This window comes from Equus asinus, chromosome 1, assembly GCF_041296235.1.
Source record: "Equus asinus isolate D_3611 breed Donkey chromosome 1, EquAss-T2T_v2, whole genome shotgun sequence".
NCBI classification, from domain to species: Eukaryota; Metazoa; Chordata; class Mammalia; order Perissodactyla; family Equidae; genus Equus; species Equus asinus.
In genome coordinates, this window is record NC_091790.1 from 108,344,424 (window position 1) to 108,358,247 (window position 13,824).

The following is a 13,824-nucleotide window of genomic DNA, read 5'->3' on the forward strand; positions in this document are numbered from 1 at the left end:
AAAACTAAACACTGAGCCAGACAGAGCACGAGAGGCGGCATCTTCCATCAACACTCTCGGAGTTACTACCCAGCAGCAAATTGGCCACTTGGGAGCCTGTGAACTCCTCTGGGCCCTGGGGCATCCATTTAAGGGTGCTGAGGCAGTAAACACAAGCATGTGGGGTGGGCTCCAACACGCCAGGGTCGGGAAGGAGGGAGCGGAGGACTGGTTGGTGGAACGGGAAAAGCTTATTCTAAGCTGAAGATGTCCATGCTGATGCTGTTCTGGGGTTCTGATTCCTTCATGGCCCAAAGCACAGACAGAGGAGGGGCCAGAATCTGGAAAGCTAACAGAAGTTTGAGGAGGAAGAGAAGTTCTGTTTCCCTCGCTGTTCAGACAGTTTCCTAGACCCAGAAGGGCACATACCAGAATCCTCTCAAGAGTCAGAACAAAACCAGCAAAAAACACACCCCTCCAGGTTCCCTCACTGACCATTTCTGTGGCTTTAAATGGTGTCTTTGCTGCTTTCAATCTGCATACCATCTAACTGCGTCTACTTCACGTGATTGTGTGGCTTACTGGATCCATGCCTTATTTGGCAGTTTTGAATGAATTTTGGCTCCAGTCAGCTGTTTGAAAGTCTCATGTACTGCGTTACACAACTTCTGCATCACTAGCTTCAAAAGAAAATAAGCTATAATATGTTTGCAGCTATCTCGTCCCAAACCTTGGGCCCAGTGCCTCATAGATCTCATCTCATTCACAGAAGAATCTGCAAAGCCAGCTCAGCCTTTCACGGAATCATGTGTCTTTTGGTTGTATCATGACACAAAGGAGAGCACAGCAGTTGAGCATGTGACTAGGCACACAGATTTGGGGTGCAATACACCTGGGTTCAAATCCTGGCTCTGACACTTAATTAGCTGTGTGATCTTGGGGACGGTTCTTAACCTTTCTGAGCTTCAATTTTCTTACCTGTAGAATGAGAATAATGAAAGCTATTCACAGGATTCATTTTGAAGATTAAAATACGTGTGTAAAGCACCATGTGCTTAATTCACAGACACACTCAACTTATAGTAACTATTATGAAAGAGGGTGCTTTTACTATATTCATCAAAATGTTATAAGAAATCTCAGGGTGTGTTGGCCTGTTTATAGGTCTTATTTTACTCACAACTGAATTCTCAGGACCACGGTCAGTAATCCAAATACAAGGCCAGCTAGTAAACCAAGGTCCAGCCCCAGAATGATGGATGCTACGCATGTAAACACCCAGATAACCTAGGGAAAAATGGAAATGAAAAGAGTTATACTATTTCATCAGGTACCATCAGGTGAGCAATCACCTGTAAAAATAATAAGATCAGTTGTCCACAAACAAATTACTGCTTTTTAAAATATTCTGACTTCATTTCACATAAGTGGAAGTGGAAATTGGCCTTCCCAATAAGGACCAACTGTCTCATTTAAATATTTCTTAATTTAAGTTTTGATTGGGTAATATATTAACATGGCTCAAAATGGAATTAATACAAAAAGGTGTGCAGGGAAAAATCTTGCTTGCAACCCTCTCCCCTTTCTACTCATTCCCATCCTTTATCCCAACTCAGTGCCCTCTTTTATTTCTGTGTGTGTACACAGTGTGCACTTCTCACCAGCATTTCTTTTTGCAAATACAAGCAAATATTACCACAAAGCTTATTTTACTTTTCCATCTCTTAGTGTGTATACGCACTATTCTAGTCTGAACTGGTCTCTTTTTTACTTAATTTGTCTTGTAGATCTCCCCATATCAACATATAGGAAGTTTTCTCGTTCTTTTTATCTATTCTGCTTTAAATTAGAGCAGAACTCTAGAGAATTTAGCTTCTAGTTTTTGCGGTTCCTCAGAACAGTTGTGACGGTTACTTTGGTCAGAATTACAACCAGCATGGGTTTTTGTAGTTTGGTTTTTTGTTTTTGCTTTGTTTTGTGTTTTGTTTTGTTTATCCTAAATTTAGAGGGCTGTTTGTTTGCTTTAGAAGGCCAGGGGTATATGAGTGAGCTCCTATGGAATTCTTGCTGGAAATGCCTCTTCCCAGAGATACGGGACCTCCACAAAATGCAGTTCAGGTGGCAGACTTCACAGCTTTGGCTTGTCCACACAATTCTAATTTCTGCTCTGGACTTCCCAAAAAGTGCTTAAGACTCAGGAGATAAGGGGACACAATGATACGGCAGGAAGCAAATAAGGATCAAATCTTATTTCAGGGAAAAATGAGTGGTAGGTGACTTACAGCGTCAGTCTTATTCTGCCTCCACAGACGAGGAACGTCACACACCTGCATAAACATCCCTTTCAGGTTGGCAATTACAACAGCTGCCAAGACCGACTGCCAAGAAAGATGGGGAAGGCTGTGTTATTCAGGGGAATGGCTTTCTGTGTGATGGTTTTTAAATCTGTATTTCTCCGGTGGTTGAGCAAGGAAGGGAAATTAGGCAATCAGTGTGCCGAGAAGCAGGGGTATACCTTCTGCAAGGGTTCCAGCAGCTTCCCCAGGGCAACAATGGCAACCATCACTATCCCAGCTGAGATGATGCCAGCAATCTGAAAGAGACACATCTCCCATGAACGGGCTTCGTCCTTCTCCCTTGTGTCTTCCGGCTGGCTGGACGTCTATGTGAGAAAGCCTGTTCATGGGGGCACTTCACGTTTCCTGACCTTTCCCCTTCTGCTCAATACTATTGAGAGAAACGAGAATTATTTGCTAAAATGCTACACAACTGAAGAAAAATGGAAACCATCTATATAGCAGCTATAGCAGAGAAATTAAAGAGAATGTGGAGACTGAGCCCACTAACGTAAAGCCAGTTTGATCTGGATTTCATTTGGATATATTACAGACCTAACAGTTTTGGTGTCAATTCAAATAAACTTCTAATTATTTGCCATGCCAGGAAATGTGGACCCGCCCCCTTCCCCAACAACAGATGTTGTGATGTTCTCGGAAAGTAAATTCTCACAGCCCACATCTGATTCTTCCACAGGATTGAATCAGCAGCCACAGTAGCAATTCTTATAACACTTTGTAGTTGTAGCGCGTGGTTGCCACGGAAGTCTCAGAGGAAATAAATTGCAAATCAAACTGCCACATGAGCCTGTTGACAGGTGGGACCGTACCTCCTCCCTCCTCCAACAGTTCCACAGATGCCGGCTCAGAGCTCTGCCCACGGACAATAGCAGGGGTAAAGGAAGCTTCAGAAACTTTACCATCGCTGACAAAAAAGCTCTCCTAAGATCCGTAAATCATTAGGAGAGAGGCTGAGGGGGTGGGGACTACTCTCTGGTTTGATTAGATGACCAATGAATTCTCTGCTGAGACAGCGGGGGCATGGCCGAGGCGAAGACTAGAAGCTCTGAAACAAAGGAGAAAAAGAGACAAGGAACCAGAAGCAAAGTGATCAGAGAGGAAGCCACAGGGAGGATGGTACAGGGCACAAGTACCACCTGGTGCAAGGTGTTGGAGTTGAAGGAGTCAGATAAAGCCAATATGAATAGAAAGTCTGAAAACGTAAGGCGATTTCATGGTCACACTCATGCGCTCCACCTGGTAAATTGGTCACTCAGATTCAGAGTATAGCTAGGTCAACCTGAGGCAACATTATATATATGATGTACTAAAAAGTTTGCTTTGTACATCCAGATCCTTTTTTCTAGGCAATTTGTTACCTCCTAGCACCACGCCTCCAGGTTGCCAGTACCTTGGTGAGCTTTCCCCTCTCCTCTCTAAGCAGAGAAGCTAATATCCTCCCTCCCCTCCCCACCTCCCCTCCTCCCTCCCTTCCTTCCTTCCATGCAATTACTTAACCAATATTTATTGTCTCTCATGAACCACTTGCATCTCACTATGGATGTAGGGCTCTGTGAATTGATGAGAGATATGGAGATTTGGGGCCAGGGACCACAGCCGGCTGCCCAACTCATGCCAGGAGGGTGGCCACCTACTCGCCGAGTATATGTGATGACAAGTCTCCGATTGTGAGGACCAAGACCAATTTCGGTTACTATATTAATATCGGTGAGCAACCCACTACTTGTACTTACTTTAGAAGGCTGGTTTGTGCAAAATGCTGTAGATTTTATATCTGTGAGCAGATTTAAATTACTAGAAAATTAATTATTCTGTTAAGTGAGAGAGCAGTCAGAGCTAGAGAATAGTTTGTGTTCGGAATGACTTTTTCATGAATCAGTAGGAGTCAGATGGGGGTGAGGAGAAGAGGTTGTAATGATGAGCTCTTCCACAATCTGTAGATGTGCTGACCACTCTTCTGTCGATTCCTTCTGCAAATATGTGCTGGGCGCTTCTAATGTGTCAGGCACGATACATGCATCACAGGGACTAAGTTGCTGTTCCTGTCCTGAGGAGCTAATGACCAGAACAAGAGCATTTACAAGTATGTGCCAGGACTTGCTTATTGAATCCCCACAACATCCCTGTGAGGTAGACACAATTATTATCCCCATTGTGTAGATGCTGAAACTGTGGCTCCAACATCAAAGAAAGCAGGAGAAGCTACACGACGAGAGATGACCTGCTGGTTTATGTGGTCGTGGGTCCCTGGATTTCAGTCCAGGCACTTAGACTTTTAACTCCAGAACTCAGTATACTTTTCAGGAATTAAATATCAAGCCATTTCTGTGCTCGTTTCATTCTTCAATACTGAAATCCTGGCATCCTTCATTCCTAAATATAATACATGCCAGTGTGTGGCAGGGGGTATTAGCTTACCAGAACACCATTATCCCCAAAACTTCTGCCAAGGAATCACTTTACATGGGCATTTTTATTGGGGCCAGCCCGTGCCTCATTTGAGCCTGGAGGTAATAGCAGGAAAGCGGACATCAGCCGTGGGGGATCTGTCTGCACCCATTTACGGCCATGTGCCCTGTAGAGCTTGTCAATGCCCGTCTCAAATGAAAGCAGCTGAAACTCCTGCTGCTGACAGATGCCCCATGAACTTGCTGCTGACAATTGCTGACAGGGCAACTTTGGAAATGACCTCTGACCTTTCCTCTTGACCACAGATCTCTAGTTATGCTTCCTGGTACGGACTGTATTGTTTCTCTTGCTCCCTCAGGGCTGGAAAGGTTTGCAAAACAAAAAACAAAATATAAACTCAATTTTAAAAAGAAAAATTCTGAAAATCAAAATGAAATTTTTGTTCAACAGGAACCAAGGAATTGGAAGAGGCCAATTCTTCCAACCCTGTCACAGAGATCCATTAAAAATGAGAAAGGAGGGCCAGCCCAGTGGGGCAGCGGTTAAGTTCACATGTTCCGCTTCTCGGTGGCCCAGGGTTCACCAGTTCGGATCCCGGGTGCAGACATGGCATCACTTGGCAAAAGCCATGATGTGGTAGGTGTCCCACGTATAAAGTAGAGGAAGATGGGCATGGATGTTTTAGCTCAGGGCCAGTCTTCCTCAGCAAAAAGAGGAGGATTGGCAGTAGTTAGCTCAGGGCTAATCTTCCACAAAAAAAAAAAAGAGAGAGAGAGAGAGAAAGGAGAATCAGGTGCACCTTGGGGACAATTCAAGCTCTCCCTGGGTAAGCCACTGCTGGAGTTGTCAGTTTTCTCAGTTATTCTCTTATACTTACTTATATAAGTGTCTCTGCCTTAATAAACCCCTATTTGAAGACTCTGTGTGTCTGTGTTAAACTATTTACTTTGAGTTTGTTGTTCTTATAGTCTCAATGCACTTTTTCCTCTTACTTAACAGCTCTGTCTGCGTTGGGAGGAGGAAACCCTCCAGGCATAGCTGACACTGCCCTTGCCGCATCCAGTTCATCTGGCGTGTCTGTCTCCACGTCTGGCTGGAAACGATGCCCTTTGAGAATGGCTTCTGAGCCTTCTGGCTGACTGAAGGAGGGGTTATCCAGAGATTAACTGGGATCCTGGCTTTGGGGTCACCTTGTGAAGGCAACAACTTAAAACCACGTTGAAAAGGCAAGATCAAACCCACATTCAGAACCTCAGAAACAAAAATCTTACTCAGGAAGAAATGCCAAAATGTTACAACAAAAATATTCTTGGCTAGCAAACTGTTGTTCTGTGGGACCAAAAGGAAGTTCCTGATCCTTGTAAAGGAAGTGTAAATAGGCGCTTTTCATTTTCCCGAAATTATAATGACTCACTAAGCCATGAGGTGCTTTCACTAGGCCTTCTCTATCCCCAGATAACAGATGATAAAAATCAGCATTCTTCCTTACTGATCCCTTGTCAGTTGTTATTGTCCCTGGAAAAGCAGGTAAGTGTAGCTATCTGCCAGCTGAGCACTGACACAAAGAGATTTGAGAATTGCCGCGTCAGAAACCCGTAAAGGTTGTTGTTTAAGGGGTTTTCAGTGAGGGAGTGGATCAAGATGATTAGGCCCCGGGTGGAATCAGACCAGGAAGCACAAGTCTCTTGCTTCTCAAAGGCTAATTGTCCTGCTCCATTCTTGTGCAAGCCTTTCGGAGCCTCCTCTCCCCGCCTCATTCTTTGCAAAGATAGGTCTTACCACGCTGTTGCTGCATACCTGTGTCTTTCCCCCAGTGCTCTCCTGGACAGCAGTGCGGGACAGGGCAGTGGTGGCCACAAAACAAGAGAAGAATCCTGAGAAGATGTTGCTGATCCCAAAGGCAACGAATTCCTAAGGCAGAGACTGGATGGCAGTGATGCTACAAATACAGTCTTTGCAAGACTCTCACCAAGTGTTTAAGGAAGATCATTAGGAAAGCAATCTCACAAACTCATCCTGCCTGGTAATCCCAATTTAATTTTCACCATTGAAGGTGCTTGGGGACCTTGAAAGATGTCAGAAGTTTGGGTTCCATAGGCCCTAAGAGAGGCCTAACTGCTCTCAATCATTTTCAAGGTTGACAAGAAGTAGTAACTGGTCTTTTGCTAAAACGCTTCCTTCGCTTCCTGGTGAGTGGCGTTATCTGTAGCTCTCGCATTAAGCATTTTTCTTTGGTTGGACATTTGCTGTGAAGCATATCATGACTGGGAGAGCTATTATTCTGCTTGATTACTAACCACTTAACTGCCATAATTGCTAGGCTGTGTTTTCAGAAACATACCACACTTGGAGATTTGCGAACAGAGTAAAATCAGCTCGCCTGACAATGCATCATACACCTACAAAGACTGTCTTCCAGATATTAATTGCACAGTGAACCACCTCAATTTAAAATGGCCACAACTATTATTGATGGTGTTTGTTGCACAGATTTGCCATATTACAGCTACTATTAAAAAAAATTATCAGGAGATACTGGATTACGTGAAGAATTCTTATTCTGACCTGTTAACTTTGAATGTCATTTATGACCTGACTGAACGAACTCTTTTAAAATTAGGATGATTTCAACTTATTTCTTGAAAAGTAAAGTGATGCAGCATGTATATTTCAAAATAATTTCAAATTAGTACGCACAAGAGGGACACCAACTCAGTAAGGACTGGTGGAGAAACCCATCCCTTCTTTAGCAGACAACAAAATCTTTCCCATTTATGATTTTTTTTTTATCTTCAGCCCTACAAAACCAGTTCAGTGAAGGGGGTACCATACCTGGTTCCCGTCGATGGTGTAATCATACTTGACGGCATAGACTTTTCCTACAGACACCGCAATAGCATAAGCCACCACCGCAATGGAAAATGATGCAGCCAGCATCTGAGAAAACAAGCTCACAGGTGGAAGGACAGGAGGCAAAAACCTAGTGAATTTTTAAAGGAAAAATGCTGTGAAGATTTGACCACAATTCTGTTTTCCCACCTCCCTAAATTCTATATCAACCCAGCCACATGTCAGACATGAAGGACTTCATCCAAGAGGAAAACAAGCACAGGAGATGGGTAAGTGGTGGCATCCGCTTTTACCATTTTTATTCAGAAGTTGGTGCTATCTCACCGGCTGATTTCTTTATCCTCTATTTGAGGGCCTACAAATGCTGCTTCCTCTCTCCCTCCGACGTGAATAAATCTGCCATTTCTGATTCTTTAACATCAGACAACCCCCGTGCCATGCCATTTCACACATTAGCATTTCTCCTTACACAATTTCACCTTAAAGGTCTTTGAATTGAAGCTATCCTAGCTATAAAAGGAGATTTACCCTGTCTGAAGAGATGGCAGGTCTGTTAAAGAGACAATATAAGATGTTAAAAGAGCTAAGTGGAAAATCTCTATCTTAAGAATGCTGATATTTAAAATCTTCTTGAATCTAAAAAAGATTAAATTTATGTACTTATCAGAATGCTCCGTAGTCACAATGACTAAGACATCCCAGTGATTGTGAGGCCAGATGACTACTGTTTGACAAAACCAGAGCTACTCTACAAACCACGTAAAGAAAAAAACCTACAAGTTTATAAGCATGTGGTTGTCCCCAAATATGAAAATTTGAGGAATGACTTTCATGTACCTAATCTTGAAGACTATGCATATGATGTAATTCCAGAGGTCTCTAACCAAGAAAAAAAAACAAAACACCAATATCTCCCACCTGCTTCACTTACGCCTGAAGTTCCTTTAATAGGAAACTACGTGATTTCCCCTATAATTTGAAGGAAATGGTAAAGTAGAAATAAGATTCTTTTTTTTTTTTTTTTTATTTTTTAAAGATTTTATTTTTTCCTTTTTCTCCCCAAAGCCCCCCGGTACATAGTTGTGTATTCTTCGTTGTGGGTTCCTCTAGTTGTGGCATGTGGGACGCTGCCTCAGCGTGGTCTGACGAGCAGTGCCATGTCCGCGCCCAGGATTCGAACCGACGAAACACTGGGCCGCCTGCAGCGGAGCACGCGAACTTAACCACTCGGCCATGGGGCCAGCCCCAGAAATAAGATTCTTATAGAAAACTATAGAAATTTAGAGCTAGCTGATATCCTAATATTATTCAAATTAATATCCTAATCTAATATCCTAGAAATGGTTGAATCTCCCGCTCTCATTTTGTTGATAAGGGAACTGAGGCCCAGAGAAGTGAAGTGGCTTGCTCAAGGTCATGTAGTGGGTCCAGGTATGAATGTTAGATATTCGATGATTTCCTAGGTAACAAGATCTGTCTGGTTCTCTGCCCTTGTAGCCTTTTTCTCCCCACAGGTGAGATGAATTTTCAGCCTCCTTTGCTCCCACATCTCATCTTAACCCACACGTAGGCTTGGGACTGCATCCTGTCTGCCGTAGGCTGCGGACTCAGCATCACGTCTCTGCTGGTCTGGATGGGACCTTGGACCTCACTGCTTAAACTCAGGCTTCTTACTTGTTCCTGAGACCCAGTCAACCCTACTTCAGGTAATGGGGTCTGTTAGGAGAACTTTCCAGTCCTGCAATCAGAGGATCTGAGCGCTGGCTCCATCCCTCTGTAAGTAACTTTACGACTTCGGGCATTTTACTTAAACCGACCAAGACCCAGTTTCTTCAGCTTTCAAATGGGGACTATACACTCTTCTCATAGGGTTGTTGGAAGGATTAAATGAGGTATGATATGTGCAAGTAATTAGTGCCTACACACATAGTAGGTACTCAGCAAATGTTGGGAGAGCCTAAGTCTGCCACGCTCCTACACCCATTTGTATTATCTTGCTGCATCTTAATGAAGCCAATTCTTCTAATGACCATTTTTCTAATGACCTCCGAGTAAGCCTTTTCCCCAGCTCCTGCCCTCCTCCAGTGGACACAACTCTTTGCAAATTTTATGCTCACTCAGTGGCCCTGTTTGGCTGCAACACTTCCCTGTCTGGCCTGATCATGAGATAACCCTACCAAAGCGTGTGAGAGTGCAAAGGCACACTTTTCTGAAAAGATGAGGGTAGGAAGCCGTGAATCCCTGAAGGGCCAAGGGACCCATCAAGGAGAGCCAGGCCTGAGAAACACGATGCCAACTGCACATTTCTACTTCAGGTTGGCTCTGAACATTTGGCAAATGCACCACCACTCTAGCAACAGGGAAAATCAGCCAGGAGAGAACCTCTGTGATTTTGTTGGCCTTGCCCCACTGTTCCCCCTGAGTCATGCTTCCAAGGACAAGTGTAAAGCACATCACTTTAAACACAGTGGTAACAAGCTTGATGACAAAGGGGACCTCCGGCACTGGCAAGGAGGGGACTGGTCACTGGTGTGCTCAGAGATGAGGCAGGAGAGAGAGTAGGGATTAAAACTTAGAGGAGAAAGCAGTCCATCTTGTTCATATGGGTTAAAAAAATGATGACAGAAGAGGTAAAAGGGAAGCCTAGGTTGTGATAACATATTAAGAGCTGCAGGATAAAGATCAGTTGCGTGAGAAGAAAGGCATGTGGGGACAGCCCTTTTAAAGTCTGCTGGTTAAGAAAAAGCCCTAGTGAGAGAATGAGGGCCGCTGGTTTGGGTGAATCCTGGTGGGACTCAGATGCTATCTGGACATGCGGAAATTGTATATTTGGCTAGGAAAAGTAATGGGAGAGAAGAGCATGGAGTGACCGTTTTGGCTGTCCAATGGGACAATGTTACTGGGGACAGAAGGATCCTAACATATGGCATTGAGCCTCAAGAGGGTAAAAGGAAGTTGGCAACACCTAGCCTTGCTTCTACTCCCTCCTTGAAGGACTGAAGTGCGGAGGGGGTGAAGAGGTGGGTGAGCACAGTCTTTCTCCTTGTTCCTCTGCCTTTCCTCGTGCTCACCTTTAACACTCTACTTCCCTTGCTCTTTTCCAATCTCTCCACACCACCCTCTTTTTCAGGTTTGTTAATGTCATTAGACTTGCTTCCGTGCTACCACGTGAGATCGGACAGTAAAGGCCATTCTTTGCCTTGTTTATAATGGCGTAGGCTTGGGTATTCTGTCCCTTCAACAAATATTTTCTGAGATTCTACTATGGGAGAGGTCCTGTGTTAGGAAGACAGAGCTGAACAAGACAAACAGGCTTCCTGCCCTCGTGGAGGAGAGTATAGATCAGGGCCAGACAGGTTAGGCTAGCTGACCGATCACACCAGGTGGTCTGTCAGAGGACTCAACTTGACCAAACCCCAGAGCAAGAGGCTAGAGATCCATTCTCAGGAGGAGAGCAGCCAGGAAAGCTCTGGAAGGGCCAGAAAGGATAACTTAGGGCTGCAAAAATGAGTTCCCTAAATCTATGAATGGAACATGGATTATGGGTCAGAGCATTTGCTGTGGACCACCTCTAAGTGTTACACCTTAGAGACCCTGTGAAAAGGGATCTATAAAATGCATGTTTTATGCAGTTGTTTATAACTACTCAAATAATCTACTTATTATGGTGAAAACGCCATAACTCAAGTAGCCACACTGCATCTTTTATCCTTAAATTTCTTCCAGCATTAGGATTCACTATCAAAATGTGAATCCTCTAATGTAGAGTTTCCCAGATCTACATGATCAGAAGAATCACTTGAAGCACCTTTGGAAAATATTAACTCCAGGCCCCTCCTCTGGAAAGCCTGATTCAACAGGTTTGGGTGGGAACCAGGAATCTGTGTTAACAAGGATCTCAGGTGATTCTCACAAAAAGATAAGTTTGAGAAACACTAGAATGGATAATATGTAAATTAAGTCCCCGGTAGCCAGCTGTAGTTTTTCAAATATTTTTTGAACATATCCTGGAAGAAATCCTAAGATTAATCAAGTAGAAAGGCAGTGGTTCCCTGTGGAATCAGCACCAGGACTTAGCTAGCCTGAGGAGTTTCTACTAAAAGCATGGAGAAACAAAGATGGGTAGAAAGTCCCTCAGCTAGCATGAAGGGACGGGAAACTAGTACTTATTGGTTATCTAACAGCAAATCTAGTCATAAATGCCATAAGTTAATGTTACAAAGCTAGTGAACATCTGGGCTTCTTTTGAACGCCACATGATAAAATCATACTGTAGGGCACTTGGTCCCCTCTGTGCATTTTATGAGCCATCTCATTGGCCTTTCACAACAAGATAGAGTTGAGATTTTGACTTTTGTCATTACATTTATTTTACAGGAGAACACCCCCCATGGCCACAGAAGTGGATGGTGACCGAGATGGACAAAGGACCTTAGATCTTTACTCTTCTAATTCACCAAACTACCAAACATATATAAAACCTCCCTTGAAGATAATTTATTTTATTTATTTATTTTTGAGGAAGATTCTCCCTGAGCTAACATCTGCAGCCAATCCTCCTCTTTTTGCTGAAGAAGACGGGCCCTGAGCTAACATCCGTGCCCATCTTCCTCTACTTTATATGTGGGACACCTGCCGCAGCATGGCTTGACAAGCGGTGTGTAGGGCCACACCTGGGATCCAAACCGGCAAACCCTGGGCTGCCAAAGTGGAACGTGCCAACTCAACTGCTGCGCCACCAGGCCAGCCCTGATAATTCATTTTATTTATAGGAACAAATGATATAATTATTACCTAATATTGATTAAATGGTGGAGAAGTTAGGCCAGATGTTCCTTATTCCTTAATTGGATTGTTCTCAGTGTAATAAATGTTACAACCCAGGATTCTATTTATAGTATATTGTAATCATACTATGAATTTAAATCAAGAGTCTGCTGTACAGGTCCTGCCATGGTTTAAGAAAATGAAGAAAAAAGAGAGAGCATATAGGGGCTGCTTTTGAACAAATCACTGGAGCTTTATCTACACATATACTGTTTATCCAATAGTTTGCACAAATGTGTGTTTCATTAAGATCACACACAAATAAGACTATTGAAGGAGTACCAGTGAAATGAAGCTTGTAATAAACAGTTTCATTAAAATAAATACTAACTTAATATATTAGTATTGCCTGAGAGTAATGCCATACTCACCCCCTAGGGATGGATTTAACAATGCCAGCATTGTAATGTTTTTCCAGGTTGACTCCATATGAAATGCCAGTAGCAATTATTGTCTGAAATAAAACAAAAGATGTAAAAAAAGATCCATTTGTTGTAACAATTCCTTCCTTGTCAAACTAATTAATGCTGAATTTTATAATTACATATTCTACTTACCACGATTACTTCTATAGGAATAGGGACTGGGATTTTGTGTTTAAATCGATCATTTACTTCCTTAACTGCCATACAGATGATAATGGTGAGTAATCCAGCAATGAAATCAGCAAGATTGGTGCTACCAATATTTTGAAAAATCTCAATCAGAGTCTGTAAAAAGAAAATTTTATATACTTCTCTTATGAAAAATTATGATATCATCAGCAAACAGCACATAAATAATATATCAAGTTATTAATGAGGGTTAATTTGGAGTGGTAAAACTATGGGTGATTTCTGCTTTCTTATTTTTGCTTATCTGTATTTTTTACAATAAAAAATGAAATCTTTTAAAAGAAAAAATATCACTATATACTGTCCTTTACTTGCAGAAAAGCTTTAAAAGTTCTTTTAAACTTAAAGTGGTTTTACAGGTGCTGCTAAGTGGCCTAATTTTCACCATGTTGATTATGATATTATTGAGACGAAAGGCTAGTAAACCAAAAAGTCCCAGTTAGCCAGTATTTTAGGTAAAGCTCTTCTCTAAACCTGAATGATACAGGTTATAATAAAGATACCTAAAATACTTCATATGTAGATACATATGGACTGATCCATTCTTTATAGCAAAGAAAAGCTATTGAATTGATGTATATGTCAAGTATACATTTTAGGAAATTAATTTGGGACTTAGTTCATACTTGAACTAAGATGACTTAAATGAAAGGAACTCTTTCCAGGTGGACAGACACGTCAGCTCAGGAAAAACTAGTTTTGTGTTGTAAATAGGTTTCCTGGAATCACTGTAGATTAACAAGGGGGAATCCCAGGAAACAGCACTAGTATCTTTGCTATAGCGACTT

At 42.6% G+C, this 13,824-nt stretch overlaps 1 protein-coding gene across 3 annotated transcripts in view; it reads right to left on the reverse strand.

The window, feature by feature from the left end:
* Positions 1–13,824, reverse strand: part of SLC26A4 (solute carrier family 26 member 4) — a 53,238-nt gene that overhangs the window by 22,561 nt on the left and 16,853 nt on the right. For all 3 annotated transcript variants that reach the window (XM_070504950.1, XM_014831925.3, XM_070504946.1), the window contains 7 exons: positions 12,980–13,132; positions 12,794–12,876; positions 7,578–7,725; positions 6,543–6,656; positions 2,495–2,572; positions 2,262–2,357; positions 1,160–1,266 (listed from right to left, as the gene is read on the reverse strand). In XM_070504950.1, coding sequence (XP_070361051.1) covers positions 1,160–1,266; positions 2,262–2,357; positions 2,495–2,572; positions 6,543–6,656; positions 7,578–7,725; positions 12,794–12,876; positions 12,980–13,132 — 779 coding nt within the window. The remainder of the gene's footprint in view (positions 1–1,159; positions 1,267–2,261; positions 2,358–2,494; positions 2,573–6,542; positions 6,657–7,577; positions 7,726–12,793; positions 12,877–12,979; positions 13,133–13,824) is intronic.